The following is a 21,385-nucleotide window of genomic DNA, read 5'->3' as shown; positions in this document are numbered from 1 at the left end:
AAACAGCAACTTACTGAGAAAACACTGAACTGCCAGGTCCAGGAACTCTTGTTCTCTCCAAGCAAGCACCTGGAGTGGGTGGCATGGAGGCATTTCCCACCTTGAGTCCAGGAGGGTGAGCAAAGGTTCCATGGTAGGAGGCAACAGCAAAAGGATATTGTCAGTACATCTACTGGGCAGCTGTCAACACCACCCAGGCATCAGTCAGTAAATTACAGTGGTTCAGTTTTCTGGGGACTTACAGTGGTTTTCTGAAAGGCACATGGGTGCTTTATATTCAGTATCAGTGCATAAACCTTTCAGACATTGTACATATTTGAAATATATGAAATGTACAGGGTTTTTTGAGACAAAGAATGCAAGTACCATTACAGAAAGCAAGCTCTTTCCTGTTTGGAATTTAAAAAAAAAAAAAAAAAAACTAACTCTATTTTTAAAATGTACTGAATCATTTTTAGAAAGAGGGAGTAAATTACTGTGATTGAGCTGCAGAATTTCCAGAATGCTGGCTGTGAGAGCACACCACACTCACACTGCACTCTCCCCCAGTTCACTAAGCTATTTAAATCCTCAGGTACAGATGGTAAACAGGCTAAGCTAAGACACATTTGTAAGGAGGGAAGGGACAAACAGTGTACCAACTCTGAAGAGAAAGATAAAACAGAAACCAACACTCTACCAACATATAGTACAACCAGGTTCAACCACTAAGTTTGACAAGTAAAAGGCAAAAAATGACTGTTCAGAACAGGTAATAGCGAGGGCAGCTCTGCTCCAGCTTTACAGCAAGCACAGGTCAAGAGACAACACACTGCATGTGCACAGTCATAGTAATAAACCAAGGAAACATGGACACAATGAAACCTGACACAGAGAAGTAAGCAGCTCTTCTGTACTACCAAGAGATCTGAAGGTCTGGTGTAGACACAAAACTGCTGTTTTCATCCAGATGTTTAACACCACACACTGCATAAACAGTGCTTTGTGCAGCACAATCTCATAGGATCTCTTGAATTGGAATTACCCAGTTCTGTATTTTACTTTCAGTTTCATCTTCTTTCAGAGGCAGTGGAGACCATTCGACATCTTGACACCAGGACAGACAGGCACCTTCTGTACTTCTGACAAAAATGCCATCTTATCCACTTCAGGTTTGGCAGAAGCAAGGAATGAAGTACTGCAAAAATAACTCTACTGCATACAACAGGTGGAACTGTAAAGGATGTGACAGAGGTGCTTCTTCTTCCGTTGTATTTCTGCAACATTTCTAACACGACCTGCCCAGCCTCGAGTTCAAGTTATTAAATTCTGCATCCAAAAAAGGCTTTTTTTCAATTAGTTAAATGCAGCTAAGCTGATGCACAGAAGGTATTAAAAACTTTAGCTATAACCACCTCTACCTAGTAGACCTAGTGACTGAAGGAAGAACTTCTTCCCCTTGGAAAAACTCCAACATACTCTTGACTTGATAAAGCAAATCTAGACCTTTTTTATTTTTATTTTTTAAAACAATTTGCCAAAACTGGAATGAGAGATAAATAGAAGGCACAACAATTTTGCTTTTTTTTTTATACAAATACAAACTAAACATGAAAAAAACTCCCTATTTCAATAAAAAATTTCACAAGTTCAGGAAAAGTGTTTGAAGAGTCAAGTTCTAGACATTTAAAAGCTATCCCACAATCCAAAATTTCAAAGTGGTAAAACAGTAGTTCGAATTCCTTTCTGTGATCATGTATCAAAAGAAAAAGAGATTCTACAGATACCCATTATTCCACTCTTACAGCGCCACAAAGAGAAAGGTGAAAGTCAATTTTTCAAGTGGCAATATCTCCACACCAGAGGATGTTCATATGACCCTCAAAGAAACATCAACAGTTTTTTTTTTTCTGCCCTTGAAATACTTGCCAAGTACTATGTTTTCCTACAGGCTCTTGAACGCATGCACGTGAAATATGATTCCACTGACTGAAATGCACCCAAACTCAGTAGAAAGGGGAGAGAAAAAAAAAAAAGAAAAAAAGTAGAGACATTCCTTTAGGAAAAACCACTGGTACCAAAAAAATTCAGTCCGTAAGTTTGAGGTGAACAAGAAAACTCAGTTCTTCTCTTTTTAAAATCCACTTTTCCTAAAACGTTGTTCCACAAAGCTGGAATCTGGGACAAGGACTAGAAAAAAAATAAATCACAGAACCATAACACAAACAAAAAGGGGCCAAAATAGTATCAAACGTAGCAGTCTATAACAGGCTAGGGCCACATTCCAAGATACCCAAGGCTGAAATTCACAAATCTGCAGGAAAAAGGGTTTGCGCCTCTGTGTCAACATCCTCGATGCCTTCACTGGCGTTGCCCGATCCCCCTTCCAGCTCCAAATCCTGGCTTCTGGGACATTCCTCCACGTGGAGGCCCTCGAATCCCACCTCCCAGCCCCCCACGAGTGCCTCCGGGTCCACGAGGTCTGTTATCTCTGCGGTCACCCTCCCTGGCAGCTCGTGTCTTCTTCTCCTCCACGTTCAGGCGCACCTCTCCCCTGAACATGATGGGCTGCAATGAAAGCAGAGAAGGGACTTTCAGTAATGACTCACCAGTAGCTCTTCAAGGTCAAGCAGATTCCTGCAACCTTGTCTCATATCCTCCTCTCCATGAAAGACTGAAGTGTTTTAGGATTGCTTACTAAACAATGGCAATAGTCAAACTAGGCATCCAGTCTTGCGGCTCTACTGGAGAAGGTATAAAGATGCAAAGGAGTGACATTGAAAAAGCAATCTCAGGCTTAACACTGAGCATTCTGACATGTTTTAGAAAAGGACTTGCACTATTAACAGCAATCTCCTTTTATTACTATTGGCAACTGAGTCTACCACCATGCAGAGTCCCAGATGATTTTTCCTATGGCATGAAGAATGTCAGATCCTCTCTGTCACCTTGTTGCACAGGTCAGTCAAGTCCTTCACTTCGGTCAAGCTCATTTTTTTAGAACTACAGTGACAAGTGGTTGGTTGATCGAGAAACCTCAGTGAAGCAAAACCAGAAGAGGAGCAGGACTGCAACATCCCACAAATCTCATTTGCAACCAGACAAAAAGTTGAAGTCTGCAAGAATCCACCAACTACAGGACTAAGGACTCACTTGTTTCAAATTATTCCACACAAGAACACGAAAAATATGACCCAACCTTGCTACAGGCACAATGCTTTCTCATCCAATAGAAAGACAAGCCATTCACATCTGCTGAACTGACTGTAGAAGAACAGATTGAAGGATGGAACACATTGTGCAGCACAGTTGATGGCTTGAGGAGGGCAAAGACCAGCACACCATGTTTTGTGTAAACACCCACATTTCACATCAGGCAGCAGACATCAAGTTTAGCTTTACTGGCTAACTGTCTACCAAGGCCTTATCCTGAAAAAAACTCCTTGAGTTTCCAGACATGTTTGCTCAAAGCACTGCAAGGTAATTCCCACAGTGGATACTACATAGAGAATTTAGTGCTGTTCCAAGCAGGGTAGGAGGTGTGTTAAACTGCCATGTGCTTGCTTACAGCCCAGATCTTCACCAAGGACATCCTTTCTCTTCTCTGCTTCCTCACTGCACAGAAGCATAGCCAGTAAATTTCTGTGCTTAAGGTGAAAGGCAACTTGGGTGCAGATTTTTAAGCCTTGAGATTTGATCTGAGCTTGGGACGTTTCATGTGGGCAGACACCTTTCATTGTGGGATGCCAGCAGCGGTCGTGGCAGTGCTGATGAGTCAGTGTACATGAAGCCCAGCAGCCCTAGGACTCTTGCAGGGGTAAATCAAGATCAGGATGCTCATAGGGGTGCTTCCTTAAGTGTGTCCAGACTCATTGCCTACCATGCAGTCATGGGTGCACACTCTGCATTAGCAATCACTGCTGACAGGCTGAGCAGGTACCTCCTGCCTTTGTTAGCACAATTGTTTTCAGCCTACACACCAGTACAGCTTCTTCCTTTCGACCTCTTCGACAAACAAGATTCTACTTGTCCATAGAATCAGACTCTCTTCTCTACCTTCCTGAAAGCTATTCAGCTGCTTCCTGTGTTCAGCAACTTCCCCTTAGAAAAAGGCTCTGTAATGAATAAATTCATGTTGACCTAAGTTGTTACAAGCTACTTCAATGACAAAAGACTCCATCTGTACAAATGCTGCACAAACCTTGGTAACAGGAGAGACAGACATCACACCTACTTTAATATGCTCAAGAAAGGCCAGCAGGACCAAGTACAATCTTTCCCTGTTAATATGAAAAACACAGTCTGTTGTCAACACACCAAAAAGCACTGACTAGAAGTTTATTTACCCTGTTACTAAGGATCTTCTGAACTGGTTCAGGATCATCAAACACCACAAACCCAAAATTGGGGAGCTTTCCACCACTGTTGATGCGGAGTTCAACAACATTGCCATAGCCTGCAAGAGAAAAGCCAAGTTCTTGGGTCATACATTAGAATGCTCTGTTGACCACACCTATGGCTGCAACCCCCAACCCCCTCAGGGCAGCAAAGCAACCAGCTTACTTTGGAAAAAGTCTTTAAGTTCAGATTTGTCCACATCATGGGGAAGGTTCCCAACAAAAAGCTGATGACTGTCTGGGTATCTCACAATCCGTCTGGTTTCCACATCGCCTTGTTCACCCTCGCGAACTTGAACAGAAAAGTGAAACTTATTTAAGAAAAGCCACTCCCCAGAACAAAGAGAAAAGCAAGTCATGGTCAGGATTAGCACCATATACAAGAATCAGAATTCACACTACTTCTCCATTCATATATATAAAAAGGTAAGCATGCTATACTAGCAAGTTTGTAACTGTTTGCTTTCTATCACCTGAAGGAGGCCAAACACTTCAAGTCATTTGCCTAGTAACAAAAATAATGAGGTTTCAAAAGCTTTAAACATCACATTGCTTCCCCAAAACCCTTTAAACAGTAGAAAACATCTTGTTCTTTGTAGCTTCTCTTACTTGGCCTAGGACCCCTCTGCGGTGGGATGCTTGTTCGCTGCTCCCTCACTCGCTGATCCCTCTGAGGTCTCTGAGGTGGGGTCTGAGACTCGGGCTTTGCCTCAGGGCGGGGCTGTATCGATTCAAAAAGCAGTGAGCAGTTAAGTGTCAGACATACCAGTAGGGTTCAGTTGTTAAGAGCTGTCAAGTTTTTGATAGAATACAGGAAAAAATAATAGTTCTTTACACCTGTGATAAAAATACAGGTTAGCTCCCACTGGCTTATATGCTAAAAGCAAGCAGCACTCATATGAACATTCCTTGGTTTTCCTCCAGGAGAAACAACTACTTCTCAACCCAAAAGCCAGAGAATAACATCTTTAAGAAGTCTATCAGGAACCACAGAATTTTAAAGTCTCTGGAGTCTGAGAAGTCAGATCCATAAGCAAGTAGATTTCACTATATTTTTCCCCACCTCCATTTACTGTCAGCCAGTTCAGCACAAACTTCTCCAGGTGCTGGATTCTTACCTGCGAGACCGGTACTTTCACGACATGAGGTGGTATTCCCGATACTGGAACAGCCCCACTGGGAGGAAGGTTCTTGCTGGTTACTGATGCCCAGGAAAATGTCTTAAAGAAGAAGATAATAATACAACTACATCTCCTTTTGAAATATAGTTCTGATAGTACAGCTAACAGACACAGGATAACAGTAACAAATTTTAACCTGTCCTTGAAATTCAGGATCCAGTCACTAGTTTCCTTGCAACTTCCTTCAAATCATTTATATTCAAAAGACTTTGTGTAATGACAATGGAGTCACACTTCCACCCTACTTCTAAATTCTACATAGAGTTGAAACAGGACACAGCAGTGGCCCAAGACCAAGCAGCACATCAAGGTTAACCAAAGTACTGGTTTCACGAGCCACAATCTCTCCATTTCTGCCTCCCTTAACACTGAGGAGTGACAAATATCCCCAGGTAGAAATAATGTCACATTTCACCCATTTTTCTGAATCAGCTTGTTGGTTGCAATCTGTTTAGAATTTCAGCAGCTCTGTTTACAAACAAAGAATCTGAGCCTCTCCCTGCTGCCACACAGTTCCCATACCTACCAAATACACAAAGCCTGACCTTAGCTCCTGGTATTTTAACCAACTATTACCAACTACAATTTCAACCTACTATCATATACAAACAAATAGGAAGGAGGCAATTGGTCACAAGCAGAGTAATTAGGGGGGGTGAGGAATCAGAGCATTTAAACACTTAATTCCAGATATTTCTCTTGACAGAGAGAGGATGCTCTGAAAAAAGACAGGAGAGCCAAACATACTGATGAAGCGACCACATCATGGAAATGACTCATCCATTGTCATTACCCTTGAGTCCTCTTGCACTGCAGGAGCTGGATCAGCAGGAGCTGGAGAAGGACTCTTTTCCACAGTCTCTTCTGGGGTTGACTCCTCTAATACTGGCTCAGACTTTTCTTCCTGCGCCTCTGGTTCAGGTTCCTGTTCAGGTTCTGCCTCTGGCTCAGGTTCTGCCTCTGCAGTCGTCTCTTCCAGGTGTTCCTCAATGTCATTGCTATTATACAGCAGCACAAAAAGCAAGAAAGAGGTGGCATTGTATTTATTCTATTACTGGTGCTAAGGAATCCTACTTGTCCAACAGAGAAGTCAGGCACATGAGAGGAAGAACAAGGTTAATCTAAATAAGGCCACATTGCACAGGGATGCAAATCTGCATTGTTATGCTGTAAAGAGCGAAAAAAAAAACCATGTTCAGCCTAACAGCATATTGGTTTCAGCTGACCAATAAACAGAAATCTTTGACTCTAAAAGGAAGACCATGAATAGCAATAAATTCATTTGACCTGTTCTACAAGCAGCCTGTCTTACACAACATCTGGTTTCACCTATAAATATACTATTACCTGACAGCCTGCTCGTAGTAAGCACCAGTATCATCAGGAACAGCCTCAGGTGTCTGCTGTCTTTCCTCAGGTTCCTCCCCTTCCTCTTCTGATTCTAAATAAGGTCAGAAAAGCAAAAAAATACATCACACACATCTTCACTGTGAGGTTCAGAGACAAGGCACCTACCAGAACATGCAGGTGAAGTCTCTGCCAAAGAGCACATGAGAAGCACTACCAAGATATGACATGGAACAGACATTTCCTTATATTTCCACTATCACTTTGGTTACTCAGTTTTGACCAAGTTTAAACAACATGTTCCAAATACTTCAGAGAACCAGATTTATAGCCTACAAATCTGACTGCAACTGCCAAAATAAGTCTTACAATTCTTTTAATAGAAACAGAATATGCCAGAAAAATAATCATCTGCATGTCAGAACTCCCTGCTGGAGTGTAAAGAAACTACAGGGAAGGAAATAAAACCACCTACAAGCACACAAAAGTTAACACCGATCTGTCTTCTCCAGCAAGATAATTTCCTTTGGTCAGGGTATAGAATGTTGATATAGATACAGAAACAAACTAAACAATAGAACCATCCAAAAATTTCTGCTACTTACCCTCTGGAGGCTCGGTGTCAGAGTCCCCAAAAACCTCATCCTGGTAGCGGAAGATATCATTGTGGACATAGAACTTGTTTGCAACAGAACCCTAGAAGCAAAATTGATTCAATTACATCCATTCAGTAATGCAAGAACTGAAATGAAGTGAAAACAAGAAACAAATCATCCTTCCCACTTAAGATTAATCCAAATTTGCCTCTTTTGACAAAATATGTTATGTGAGGTAGGAAAATAAGACAGACACATGACAGTAACAAGTTTGCATGAAACAGTGGGAAAAATTGTATTAGTGCTTTAATTCCAATAGCTCACAACACTGAAAAAGCATGAATGACAACTTCCTACTGTCAAAAGTATAAATTCTTATGTCCAAGTCATACTGGAATATAATCTTGCAATGCTCCTTTTTCATTATCATTTTCAATTCTGTGAACTACTTTGTTAAAAAATGTTGACTATTTAAAAATGCCACTTCAAATACTAAATCAGCACTTTATACAACAAGGAAATCTGGAACCCATGTTTTCAAATGACAGGAAACATTCCCCTTTTTCTACTAGTTCTTTTCAGTGACCAGTTGCTGGGGGAGGAAAGCAAAGATAACATAACTTTAATATGCTCAAGAAAAAATTGCACACTAGGAGTCAAAAGTCAGGATATTTACAACTCTAATTTTGATATCCAAGGTTAATGTACAATCATACAGAAGTAGCATAATTCCCAAAGGAATTTTCAGAACGCTACTGCTGAGTTTAGTGGCAAGCTACGACCCCAGCCTAACCCTGCAGATTCCAACAGTGAACCAGACAGAGCTCATGGATCCTGACAGGGTTCCAGAAGCACTGTAACACCCCAGGCCCTCAGGACAGCGTACCTCGGGTGCGAGCACAAAGGTTTGCATGAACCTGCGCACGGGTTGCATGTTGTTGGAGAGCTCCCCCATCACCTGCACCACAACACCATCGTTGAGGGTGGCGTGAGCATCCACGTGACGGATCTTTGTGTGGCAATCCTTGAAGTTTAATGACAGCACCTTCTTGTGGATGTCCTGGGAAAGGATGGTTACAGATGGGTTACACTGCAGAAGCCACTTCTGCTTGTTAACAGTTTTCAAAGAAAGCAAAACCATAAAATACTAGTTTAGAATATATTCCCTAAGTCGGGAGAGAAAGCTTGGCAGCATCCTTTCTAAGTTTGCTTTGCAAGCAATTTTACATTATGAGCTTCCCAATAAATCTTGCCTAACTATTGCTGTTTACAGTTAAGACAGTTTATTTTTTTGGGGTTTTTTTTCTAGAAAGCACTTGGACAGAGGGGGGATGAATCACAGCTGGATATATTTCTCTTGTCAACCACAAAGGTGACAAAACAGAAGGAAAGAACAGCCTTTTTTTTTTTAAGTACTTACAGATTGCCCATAGACTGCATCAGCTGGTTTTCCATTGGAATCCAAGCCACCATGGACATAGGAAGAGTTCTTTCCATAAAACCTGTTGTAAAGAAATATTTAAACGCTAAGCTTTGCTATGTAAGAACGTTAAGCCTCTACATTACAGTACACTATGAATAATACACTCTCAAGCAAGTTTTCTGTCTGAATCACTGGAATAGAGCCATACAATCCCATAATCCTGCTAGCAATTTGGGGGTGGGGGGAAAATGCAAAGTTCTCCCATGTAAGCTGAGAGACCCATGTACTAACAGCCAAAACCAAAGTCTCACAGGAGCTAACGATCCATTCCCATCATCCCCTTTCTGTACAAGGTCCCCAAAGTAACATAAAACCCTCAACACCCGGAGTGCTGAAAGGCTTCCCCTCAAGTTCTATTTCAGGTTTGAGCAAGGAGCAGTGGTACTGTTTCGCTCATGTACAGTAAAGCACTGCAGGTCAATCCTCCTTTCTGTAACTGAGGGATTATGAGCTAAAATGCCATAAGCATCGCAGGGCTGCACTCTGCCAGCAGATAAAAGACTAGAACTGAATTCCCTGGCACACTGCGAACTTTCCTCTGACCCAAATGGACAAGGTCAGCTGTCCACCTAAGCGGAGAAACACTCTGAATAAGTGTTCCTGAGATTGGAGGGAAGAAAGTTTTAGAAATTGTTTGTCTGGCTATTCAAAGCACAGCAAAACAAAGCACATCTTCATAAACGAGGTTAGTTCCAGAATGTAGGATACCTGTCAAATCAAAGGGGATTGATTTGTTTAGATAACAGATTGTAGTTTGCTGTATATTCCTCATTTCCCTGACTTTCCTTTAAGAAAGAGCTGCTGGTATGAATCCTGAGAGATACCACTACACAAGCATACAACATTTTCCTTGTTTCCTCGTAGGCTGGGGGCATTGTATCAAGGCAAAACTAGACAAATACTTAACTAAATAATGTTTATCCAACTTCGATTTATATTGATTACAACCAGAAGAAGCAAGCAACACGTTTTTGATTTACATTTTCTTCCTTTCTGCTTAGAATACATGTCTAGCAGCATTTCAATAACAGCCAGAACTCAGATATTTAAAGAACTCCTGTAATCTTATTCCTGTTTTAATCCAGTTGATCAAAACCGAAAGCAAACTACACCCAGAGTCTGGCTCAAATAAATCAGATTTTAAGTGTCCAAATTCAGCAAGCCAAGACACGGTGATAAGCTCATTCACCACTTTTAACACACAAACTGAGAAATCCACACAGAAAAAGAGATCCAAGTGAAGCAGAGCTTTACCTGTGCAAATAGTCAGGTGCTTGGTTCAGCAGGGTATAGTACTGCCTCACGAATTCCCGCCCGACCAGCAGGGGACTTGGCTTCTCCATCACCATTTCTTTGGTCAACTGAAAACTGTGGAAAAAACAAAAGCTCCATAAACCGTGAGCCTTTCAAAGCGCTGTTCGCATCCTGACCGCGTAAGCCACAATCACAGCAGAAAGCACACACACCAGAACTGTTCTACCCCAGTAAGCAGTTTAACCAACGTGCTTTCAGAGTCATCAGTGTTTTGGTGCTGGGGAGAGGATTCCTGGGTACCAAACCAGTGGTGAGAGAGGCTGCCTGGGTGAGGGACATCACCTCATAACATGCCAGTAATCATCCCACATATCCTCAGTCAAAAGCAGGTGGCAAGCAAGTATGGTTCTTCAAGAGGATTTGCTAAGTGGCTAAGACATTTACAGTCGATCCCAATTCTACTTACCTCACTTGACTTCACAATCAGAATTAAAAGTCAGATGTTCTAAGGCAAAGCCTGTGCTACTGTATTAGGAGCATTTTTAAAAGGTCATGGTAAGTCCAATCTATTTTTACCAGCAGCGCAGTACTGCTTGCTGTGAGTGTCAGGCACTGTAGAGGAATATCGGATTATATTAAAATTACTATGCCACAAACAAATATATGCTGCTCTTCCCCTGCTTCCATCAAATGGAGCAAGTCACTTTTTGCTTAAATTCAGAGCACCAGTGAAGTGAACAGCACCACACATACCCAGGGACAAATCCATCTAGGTACCTTCTACCTAATTTCCATGTTACAAAAATAAAGTCTTTGCAGGCAGCTTACACAATGCACGCATCTTCAGGACAGGTCAGCCCAAACCAAAGCACATTCTCACATGGCCTTATTATCAAATACTCATACAAAATAGGTTCAAACTCATAGGGATAAATACCAATACAGATATTTATACCAATACACCAATACCAGGGCATATTCTTGGTACCTCATACAGAAACAAAAGTAGATTTTCTGCTTCACACTAAGTTGTACCAATCAGTAGCAGAATGGGGGCTTAGACAGTTTTGTTGCTGAAAGAACTTTCTCGCCACTACTGACTCCCAATCTCTTCTGCTACACACTCCTTTCCAAACACATCATATGCAAATTCCACAGGTAAATACTACAGGTGTGTTGTGCAACTCAAACCCAACATACTACTCAGCAGAGCCCTCTGAAAAGCAATTCAGGAGCCATCATTTAATTACCTTTTATTTAATATTGCATAACTATACACAGCTCCAAGAAGTGGTGATATCAAAGAATGGGGGAAACCAGGACCAAATTGGGCATGGAATCTGGAATGGGGGGGAAAGGAAGCCAAACTAGCAGAGCCTAATCCAGATGGAGTCTGCAAAGTTCATGCCAAGGCAGTTACATTAGGATAGGCTTTCTCTTGTCAGAATACCCAACAGCATCCTGTATCCCAGGAAAACTAAGCTGACCAAAACTATCCTTTGAACAAAGCAAAAGGGAAAAAAAAAAAGATGTCTCTCCCATATACTTGTACTAAGCCTTGTACCAGCTCATCCAAGGATCTTAGATGTTTGACACTCATTATATTTAATGGATTTCAAAGAAGTCGTCCTTCAGATGCCAAGAAGGACAACAGACCAGAGCTCCAAAAGACAGAGGTGACCTGCCTCTGTGTGTTACTACAGTGACAATTGCAAACACACAACATATAGAGAGCTGCAAAGAAGTCACAACCAGATGGATCAGGAATGCAAAACAGAAACCTTAAGCCCCAAAGAGATGAACAGACATAAAAAGATGACATGGAAGCTGGTATTTTGGACAAAGCTAAGTCCAAATGAACCTGGCAAATTCCACACATATCAAACAATGGTCAAACACCCAACACACTATAATCAAAACACACAAGGCAGTGTTTAACCACACTGGCAGAACAGACAATATATCCAAGGATGTGATTATACCCCAGCTCCCAGCAATGGTCAGCACGCACTGCATCCAGCTTTGTTGGAGACACAAAAATTCCTGCACTGGGAGGTATGCACTAAGGGTTCAAACCAGAAGATGTAACAATAAAGCTAATAATGACAAGAAAGGGAGCTATAATTTCACATAAATTGATGTGTTTTGCTCTGCTTTTAATACAACCACACACAGGTACTTTTTTCTCTTTGTAAGTTTAAAAAATAAAAAAATAAGTCTTCCCATCCTATTTCTAAAATGCACTTTGTTAGGTTTAAACACAGGGAAAAAGATCTGATGGGCTCCAGAGGATGAATACACAAATGCCCTCTCTTCCAGTAGGACATGTGTGTCCCACCACCATACAAGGAGATATTATTTACATGATAATGTCCAGAAAGAATAAGACCAAATATGACCTAGAACTGAAAAAGGCTCTTCTAAACATTCAGAAGCTTTCAGCTGTTTGAAGATATTTTCAAGAGCTAACCACGAAGAAAGAAAGCGATAGTCCCTGGTTGGGTCTGACCTGCAGGAAATGCTCAGATTCTGCAAACCACTTTCATTTCAGGAAGGTTCCACTATCTGTGGTTATGAAGCAGATTTTGAACTCTAAGTAAAATGTATTACAGACTTCCAACACCCAGCACAGTCTGAAGTGACAAACACCTCCAAGATATGAACTCATTTGCCTTCTAGTGCATGTTAAATTAGATCCTCATAAAATATTATCAGACAACAAGAAAAAAAGGTAAAGGTAAAGCTAAAGTAAGGCTAAATGGTGGATACCACTTTGTTTCCTCTCAAGCACTTGTGAAGCTCTATCAGTACTAGGAGCAGGCCAACCCTAAAGCAGTAGGAGTGGAAATGGCAGACAGGGAAGATTTGCACAGTTTAGATCCAGTCAACTGAACTGACAGTGCAAGATCTATTTGCTCCACAACAGTTAAAAAACTTGCTTCTGTGCTGTGAAATGATTGGAGGTACACTTAATTTCTTTGTAAAGACTCATTTCCCTGGAATTCAAGCTTATTTCTGTAGATGTCAACAGGCAGGTTTTCTACTCAATTCTGATAATGAGGCTCTTCTGATAATTATTTTCAATTGCTTCTAGAATATGAACATACAAAGCTTGACATCCTCACATAAAGGCAAACTGTAGCACTCAAATCTCAACAGTTCATTTACCAACAGCTCTTCCAGACTCCTGTTCTTCAGTGAGAGTCCTCACCTGTATTAACCCACAGGCACATCATCCTCCAGGTTGGTCTGGAGAAACACTGAAAGTGAAGTTGCTTGTGTTGATCATGTGTGTCATACATGCTTTAAAATAGTACATAAATGAACTTCCCTACTGCTAAGGGTGAAAAATCCACGAGAACTAACTTCTGACATGCAAAGAGGAATAGCAGAGTGCCCAGTCATCATCAAGTAAATCTGAAAAGAAATGGTAAAAACCTTGACATGACCTAATCAGAGGACAACAATCTGGTTTTACTGCTGCTGCACCTGCTGCTACGCTGCCAGCTGCCATCTGTTCTTGTTCTCCAGCCAGCACAACCTGAATGACAGAAGCCAAGCATCTCCTGAGAGAATATTTGCTCCCTACCATTCAAGAGCAATTTACTACTCCACTACTCCCCAGTCCAAGAAGAATTGCAAATACTTTATACTACATTTCTATTGCACGGCACATAATAGCACCAAATGCTTGAACTGTCACTACGTTACTCCTGACAGAAGCTTATCCACACATTTTCCTGTCAATTGACATAATGATGAAAGGGTGAAAATTGACAGGAAAAGCTGAAAATCAGATTATTTAAGATTCATTCATAATCATGCATTCATATTACTCCATATGACAACAAATTGGATAAGTTAAATTGTAAAAAAATACTCCAGGACAATTCTGCAGCATAACCAAACCTCTTCCTTAAGCCAAGGACTTACAGGAAGACAAATACCTCCTTTACAGTGGTTATCACCTGGCTGGTGGAAAATTCCACCATCTGTTACAATGCTCCCACTTGGCAGAAAATCAGTGTCAGGCACTGAATTTCTAAAATACTGTTATGTAAATTAGAGCCATGTATGTAAATTCCATATTAGCAAATTCAGATTTAGGTCCACAAAACCTATTAGTATATTAGCATTCAGAAAAATGGACTCAACATCCAACAGCTAGCACTGGTCAGTATTTTCTTACCAAACTGCAACACAGTGAAAGCAAACTAATCATTGCTGTCCCAAATCCATTTTTTAGTTGTTGGTTTTGTTTTGGTTTCTTAATTTTTAAATCAGACAAGGAGTTTAGTCTGAATCTGTTTCTACTAGACTTCCTACACAACAGAAGCCTGTCTTATGCACATCACAGGATGTTCAAGCTCTCAGGACAACTTGTCCCAAGATTCGGGCAAACCCCCCTTGGCCTGATACAACAAGCCAAAGGACCAAAAGACATTGAAATAAAACATGGAAGTTAGAAAATCCCAAATTTCACGTCCCAAAGTGTGTAGCAATTTTAAACATCTTCTGTCAAGAAAAACATCAGAAATAAAACGACAAGTTAAAACTGAATCATAATGTCAACAGGCTCTGGTGTGTTTTTAACATCATCCTTATGTCTTTGTTCTCTGCCACCTTCAATTCTGTAGTTTTGACTTGCATTTCAATTCAAAAAACAGTCTCAAAAAAGCCAAAGTTACCACAGTGCATCATAGTTCTGACTGCAATATTACACAGCAGTTCACTGTGGCCTTTGGCTGTTCAGTGCTATAAGGTGACATTTGATACTCCATTCCTTCCCATCTCTATAAATTGCAGTTTACAAGTTACCAAAACAATCATGTTGCCCCCTCACTCTTTAATTACAGGTTTAACCAACCAAGATATTCTCTTAGAGCTGTTACACTATTTCCAACAACTTCATCAATTTTCTATCAAATATAATTCAGATTGTTCATTTCCAGAACTTTACCACTGACTATTCAAAAGCAATTCTGACAGTATGACTGACGTATTACACAGATGAAGGCATCTTTCCCCTCTAAACCAGAATGTCAAACTTTTCACATAACTCTATACCCTCATTCTGGTATCAGTGAGTTCCTTAACTTAAAAACGTTTTCTGAAAATGAAAAAACACCCAGAGAAGCTCACAAACAAAAGAGATGTCTGTATCCAAACACAACACACTACAAGTCAGACAAACAGCAGTTTTGCTTGAAATTAAAGGTCTGGTCAATAGTTAACAGGATTGCCTAATTAAGTGTCATTTGGGATTTCTCCAAGTTGCTTAGCAACAGGTGAACAAGTTCAAAGCCACAAACCATTTATCTAGACAGAATAACGAGCACTAGAAACAGTTACTACTGCTGTTTTGGACAAAAAAAAATTGCCAGTACAAATAAAGTCATGAAGAAAACGCCTATTATGCCTGTAAGAAGCATGATGTAGATTGAAAGTTCAACAACAAAAGGAAATCAATTCCAGCTAATTCCAACTCTCCATACATTTTACATGGCTAGCAGCTGCTCTTGCTGCTGACTGAGCAACAAAAGAGAAGCTGGTACCTGTGTGAACCACAATTTAAAACATTACAGCGTGAAGAGTGAAACACCAACAAGCTAAACTTGCACCCTTAGGCAAATTCCAGGGCCCATCTCAATTGGGGATTTATATCATCACACCACCTTGCTCTCAAGTAAGAAAAGTGCTGTTAACCTTCCCAAGCAAATGTGTATTTAAAAGCACTACAAGACTCAAGATACACCAAGATACCCTTATTTTAATACAGCCTTAACTATCCAAGGGGAAAAGAGAAACCCAAAACAATCCAGTTGTTGACCCAAGCCTAGACTACGGAGAGCTGAAAATGCACCTCAAATAAGTGGGCAGCTGAAGTCCCAAAACACTAATGTGCTTTAAAAAAAAATAGGTCTCATTACTTGCCTCCCTCTGGATGCAGAGGTAGACAATGTCACAGGGAACAGTGTCACAGCAACACAGCCTGTATTTTGTACAGAAACCACTACAGCTGCCTACCTGTAACCAGTTCGTCTTTTTTCTATTTTGACTGATCCAGAGGGAAAGTATTTTCTGCCTGGAAGAAATTATCTTAAAGGCAGAACTGTTTCACAGGAGGTAAGATGCTTGAAAGCCACAGTCTGAAAGCTCAGTGATGGGGTAACTTACCCAATAAATAATTAAATATTTGAGGATCAAACTGGAGCAAGTTGTGAGGCTACCAGCATCCAACTCTAACTAGTAACTCCTGGAAACATTAAGATAGTCCATAACATAAACATATTCACTAGGAACTTCCAGAAGCAGGCACTTCAGAGCAGTGTGAAGTGCCAGACATATCATGCAGACAGGGAAACCTTTAATAATCTTCAAAACCAACACCCAATAGAACATGGAACTGGACCATCAAACTTAGCACAGCCCTTTCTCCATTCACGAGTGACTCATGACCACTGTATGACCCACACAACCTACACAGGCAGGCAGTGCCTACATTCATTAGATACTTGAGCTGTTACAGGGAGCTGGATCCTGAAAAAATAATCACACAGCAACCAGAATCATCAGGCAAACAGCTTTCTCTGTGCTTAAATTATCCAGATGCAGCAGAAAGGCAGAGCCCTTTCTGAAGCTCTTTGAGACACATTGATGAGGGACACTCTAGAGAAGCTACATATTACACCAACATGTGGACAAGAAAAACTAAGTTAGAAGCTTAACTATTTTCTAATGAAAGCATCCAAGCAATCAAACCAAATTTAAGCACAAGGAAAACATCACAAGATTAAAAAATAATTCAGAACTGCATTCAGCACTGCCCATTCTAGTACTGAAAAACCCCTCTGCTTGCCAGTGGCAGATGGGAAGCCTTACTCAGCAGCAATGCACAGCCCTTCAAACACTGTGAGAATACAAATAAACAAACCAGCAACTGCTGAAGAGCTGTCACTGTAGAAGTCTGCCTGTGTTTCTGCTAACAAACCTAAGTGTGATCCACAAGTTGATGGATACGATGGAGTCCGCCATTTTTTAGACAAAAATTCAGAGCTCCTTGGATTTTTCAGCTCTACCAAGCAAGAGAGAGACAAACTGAAAATTTCTAATGCTATTATTCGGAATCTAAAAGAACAGAGACCATTTTGGAGAAATGCATCTTCTAGAGCACTACGTTCAAAAGCAGAGGAAAAAAAATACTAAGACTACCTAAAGTGTAATTTAGGGTAGTTGAGATCAGCATCTATACATGTACAGTAAGGAATGGACATTCATCTGGCTAAGGAAAATGATATCAGACACTATTCCTGTAGTTAAGAGCAAAAAGGTCCAAAGGCAAACAGCAAAATAGGCCCTGTTTACAAGGGGAGGAAAAAAAAAAAAGAATTCAACCTAAAAGAATCTTGAAATATTCCTATTAAAAGTGATGATAAGAATTTCTCACTAAACTGGTGGGGTTTTTTTTATTCTTGCCTCAAAACACTTTGCCTTCTCTGAGTGCTGAGCCTAATTTGGTGTGGGTTTGTTTTTTCTTTCTTCCTTTTTAAAGCTATTTCACCTGGCTTCCAAATTCCTACACAATCCTCAATTCTATCCAGCAGTTACCTGCTGTAACATTAAGCCAAAGAGATCTGCCCTGAGCCCAAATAGCAATACTTCATATCCTCAAGAAAAGAGAGCTCTTGCATTTAGTATTACAGAAAAACACATGGCCCTTGTGATTTGACAGAAGTCCAAAATGAACTCCTCCTAAAAATCTGAGTTCTCTGAAAACTCAAAGCCTTGAGAATTTACAGAGATATTCCACATTTTTAATAATCCTAAAATCAGATTCTCCTAAATATGCTCTCTCAAACCTGGGTGAAGGACTTGCATTTCTAACTGGACCTATTCCAACCTCATTTACCCTACAATTAGAAATAATGTTTTTCTGCAAAACTACATTTTAAATGCAAATCTCATCCTAAAGGGTGGGAGGACAGTGCTAGTCTGAATGGTTTGTTTACTCTTTTTAAATGAAAAATAACAGTCGGCTTTCTGCCTGTACTGCTCTCCAGCCTGCTTCACGATAAAGCAGCTACTTAGACCCTGTGATTTTGCCATTAGAACAGGTTTTGTTTTGACATCCAAGAGCTGCTCCAACATCTCCATGAAGTTGGCAGCAGGTCCAGTCGTCTTCTCTTAGGTCTGCAAGTTTTCCATTTGGCTCCACTGCAGCTTCTTAAAGTAAAAAAGCAAAAGTTACTCATCAGCAGTCGGAAGAGGCAGATCAGAACACCGAGCTACACAGACATTACAGTGAAATTCAAGCTCACTCCCACTTGGATTAAAACCACCAGGATTAAGATTTAACAAAATATTTTCTGCATGCCAATCAACAGATAACTGTAAAGAGAGTCAACTCTTTCACCTCTACCCACTTAAGTCACAGAGGAGTTTAACTTCATAGATCAACTGTATCCTAGCACTTAGGACTGATCCATCATGGCACTGTTACACTAAAAACAAAACAAAGTCAGTCCTAGAGCAGTCCTGAAACGAGAAAAAACAGTACAAGGCAGAGCACAGGAAAATGGAAGACAGCCACCAGCATTTTAGAAGGCAGCACTGCACGTTTGCCTCAGCAAGGAGTCAGGTTCATCACAGATTATTCGTACATGACTGACAGCTCCCAGGCTCCTGCTCTGAAAGCAGCACTCCAACAGCCATGCCTTCCTGGAAGAGGCCCAGACTTCATACAGCAAAACTAGGACCTCAGGCCAATGTAACATTCACTGCCTGCAAAGTCTTAAGGATTCTTTTACAGTACCTAAAGATCAGAATTTTTAAGGTTTTCCTCTAATTACTCAGTGAGATAGTTTCAGATTATCAAGTCTACCAGCGGTTACACCAAGAAGTTAATAATTACTTCAACTCTGCAGATTTTATATGACTACCTGTAAAGAAGCATCCAGTCTCCTAGACCAAATTATCACTTTTACTTTTGGTTTGTTCTAAGCAGACTACGGCCAGCACAGCGACAAGCACCACCCTGCTAAAGTCCTGCTCCACTTTGATTTCCTCTTTGGTTCTTTATTCATCACCTTCCTCAGTCAGACAACAAGGAAAGCCCAGGTGCTAATATTAAAAATTAGAGTAATCAACTCAAATGTTTTCTAACTCACACAGGCCATTTATGCTCATCGTATGAGTGCTCTCTCATCAGCTACTGTTGTTACAAACAGAAATATCAACACGTACTTACAGAAACACCACCTTCACTTTATTTTACTTCATAAAAAGTGTTGGTTGGTATATCTGCCCTACAACTGCAAGGTGAAAAATAAAGCACTAATGTTCTGAACTGAAGAGTTTGCCGTTTCATGGGGTGCACAAAGATTCTGTTTATAACTAAGACATTCAAAATTCATCAGTTGTGTGTATTGTGATTGCAGGACCACTGCTCTGCTGCTCACTTTGCTGCTGGCTCAGTGGCAAAGATTCTGTTTATAACTAAGATGTTCAAACTTCATCAGTTATGTTGAACTCCACCAGTGCCACTGTGCCAGCAGCAAAGTGAGCAGCAGAGCAGTGGTCCTGCAATCACAATACACACAAGTATTCTTGTACATTTTGTTGTTTCTTAGACTGCAAATGCAAAGGATCTCTACAGAAGATCCTGATGTGTGCACTTGATCCACACAGACAAAGTCTTGTCCACCAGGTCTACAACTTTGATTTCAATTATCCAAGTCTTCAACTTAAGGAGTTCACACTTAAAAGAACAAAACCTACCAAAAAAGGCAGTTGCCCAATTACCACCAGTCAAGAACTGGAGGCCACTGTTTACCATCTAATGCATACAAGACTTTTTAAGATTTTAAAAAACATTTACTGTATGTAAACGTATAAATTTACTGTATTTAATGTATAAAAATAAGAAACACATTTGCGAAGGTTCCAAAGTTGCTTTAATTATTTTTCTAAGAGACTTTATACAGTTACATTTTCTAGCAGGTTTTAACACTGCCTTTCAGGCAAACTAGTCCCTGGAACACGTGATGCTATCAAAAAGGTCGTGAGATCTCCATCATAAAGACAAGGATTTAAGATCCTATGCATGTGAATATGTACAGCCAGCCTTCAATTTAGCGATATATGCAATCCACTAATGTTTTTTCTTTTAAAACTAGACTCACAGCTTGACAACATTACATATACTGACTGAAACACCTCAAAAAAGGTGAGTTCAATTCACAGGCTGAGAATATGCCAGCAACCAGCATCACTGAAGTATCACAGAGCTCTAGCAAAATCATTTGGCTTATTCTTTACAGAGAGTGAATAAGAAAAGTGAAAATTTAGTCAAAGGGAAGACTTTAGAAAAGGTGAGATGCAGTTTTCGTCTGTCAACTTCTGCATTTCCCTTTATGACATCAATCTAAAAAGTCTTCTTGGCTAAGAACAATCCAGCACACACGCACTCCCCACGTTTGATTTATGGCACCTGGAAGCATCAGCTTCCAAAGCTTGGTAGCAGTGTCCACATTTCCTAAAGCTGTCACTCCTAGCTGTGAGAGCACGGGCTCGCCAAAAATAGCACACACTGGAAACATGGCGGCTCGCTGCAAATGCTGCTTTCACCCGATTGTAGGGGAAAAAAACCGTTTTCTTTGTAAAGAACACTTATTATGTGCGTGCAAGCCTTAATATAAAAGATCACCAGGTAAGCGCGTGGAGAAAGTGGAACACATCGGATCATCCAAATCAACACTAAGAGGTACTGGGAAGTATACTGAAGCCTTTTCTCTGGTTTTTCTCCAGCAAGTGTATCTGGGGTCTTACAAGAGGCTGGAAGACTCCTCATACAAGAACTACTTCGCATTTAAATCTTGGCTTAAGCTCGGATTCAGCCAAGGTCATGCGGTAATTCAGGTTAAAACACACGCTCTCCTGGGTCGACTTATGACTCCTTTCACCTACAAAGTTCCAGCAAGGGAGACCCCCCCGAGCTGACAAACAGAGCCGGGGCCGTGCGAGCGCCCAGCGCTGCCCATCGATCCCCACATGGAACGGGAACCCCTCGGCCGGCCCTGGGTGGGCCCCTCCCCGATCCCACCTCTGCGAAGGAAAACCCAAAAGAAAACCCAAAGGCGGAGGGCGAGG

General features: G+C 40.9%; 1 protein-coding gene across 5 annotated transcripts in view; it reads right to left on the bottom strand.

Annotated features, from left to right (window-relative positions):
- Positions 1 to 752: 752 nt before the first annotated feature.
- G3BP1 (G3BP stress granule assembly factor 1) overlaps positions 753 to 21,385 on the bottom strand; it is a 21,779-nt gene continuing 1,146 nt past the window's right edge. Inside the window, exons 1-12 of one of the 5 annotated variants that reach the window (XM_008920997.2) lie at positions 13,449 to 13,466; positions 10,238 to 10,351; positions 8,921 to 9,002; positions 8,387 to 8,560; positions 7,510 to 7,600; positions 6,905 to 6,998; positions 6,351 to 6,555; positions 5,495 to 5,596; positions 4,986 to 5,097; positions 4,543 to 4,668; positions 4,326 to 4,456; positions 1,466 to 2,547 (exon numbers count right to left, since the gene is read on the bottom strand). In XM_008920997.2, coding sequence (XP_008919245.2) covers positions 2,341 to 2,547; positions 4,326 to 4,456; positions 4,543 to 4,668; positions 4,986 to 5,097; positions 5,495 to 5,596; positions 6,351 to 6,555; positions 6,905 to 6,998; positions 7,510 to 7,600; positions 8,387 to 8,560; positions 8,921 to 9,002; positions 10,238 to 10,332 — 1,419 coding nt within the window. In that variant the 5' untranslated portion in view covers positions 10,333 to 10,351; positions 13,449 to 13,466 and the 3' untranslated portion in view covers positions 1,466 to 2,340. Of the gene's footprint in view, positions 2,548 to 4,325; positions 4,457 to 4,542; positions 4,669 to 4,985; positions 5,098 to 5,494; positions 5,597 to 6,350; positions 6,556 to 6,904; positions 6,999 to 7,509; positions 7,601 to 8,386; positions 8,561 to 8,920; positions 9,003 to 10,237; positions 10,527 to 10,703; positions 10,723 to 13,405; positions 13,424 to 13,448; positions 13,467 to 21,385 lie in introns of those variants that run through there. The other 4 variants (XM_018081097.1, XM_018081098.2, XM_025895999.2 and 1 more) reach the window with 4 other exon arrangements.

The sequence above is a fragment of the Manacus vitellinus genome, unplaced genomic scaffold, assembly GCF_001715985.3.
Source record: "Manacus vitellinus isolate BGI_N305 unplaced genomic scaffold, ASM171598v3 scaffold_51_pilon, whole genome shotgun sequence".
Classification (NCBI taxonomy): domain Eukaryota; kingdom Metazoa; phylum Chordata; class Aves; order Passeriformes; family Pipridae; genus Manacus; species Manacus vitellinus.
The sequence above is the reverse complement of the archived record's forward strand: the minus strand, read 5'-3'. Positions and strand labels throughout refer to the sequence as shown.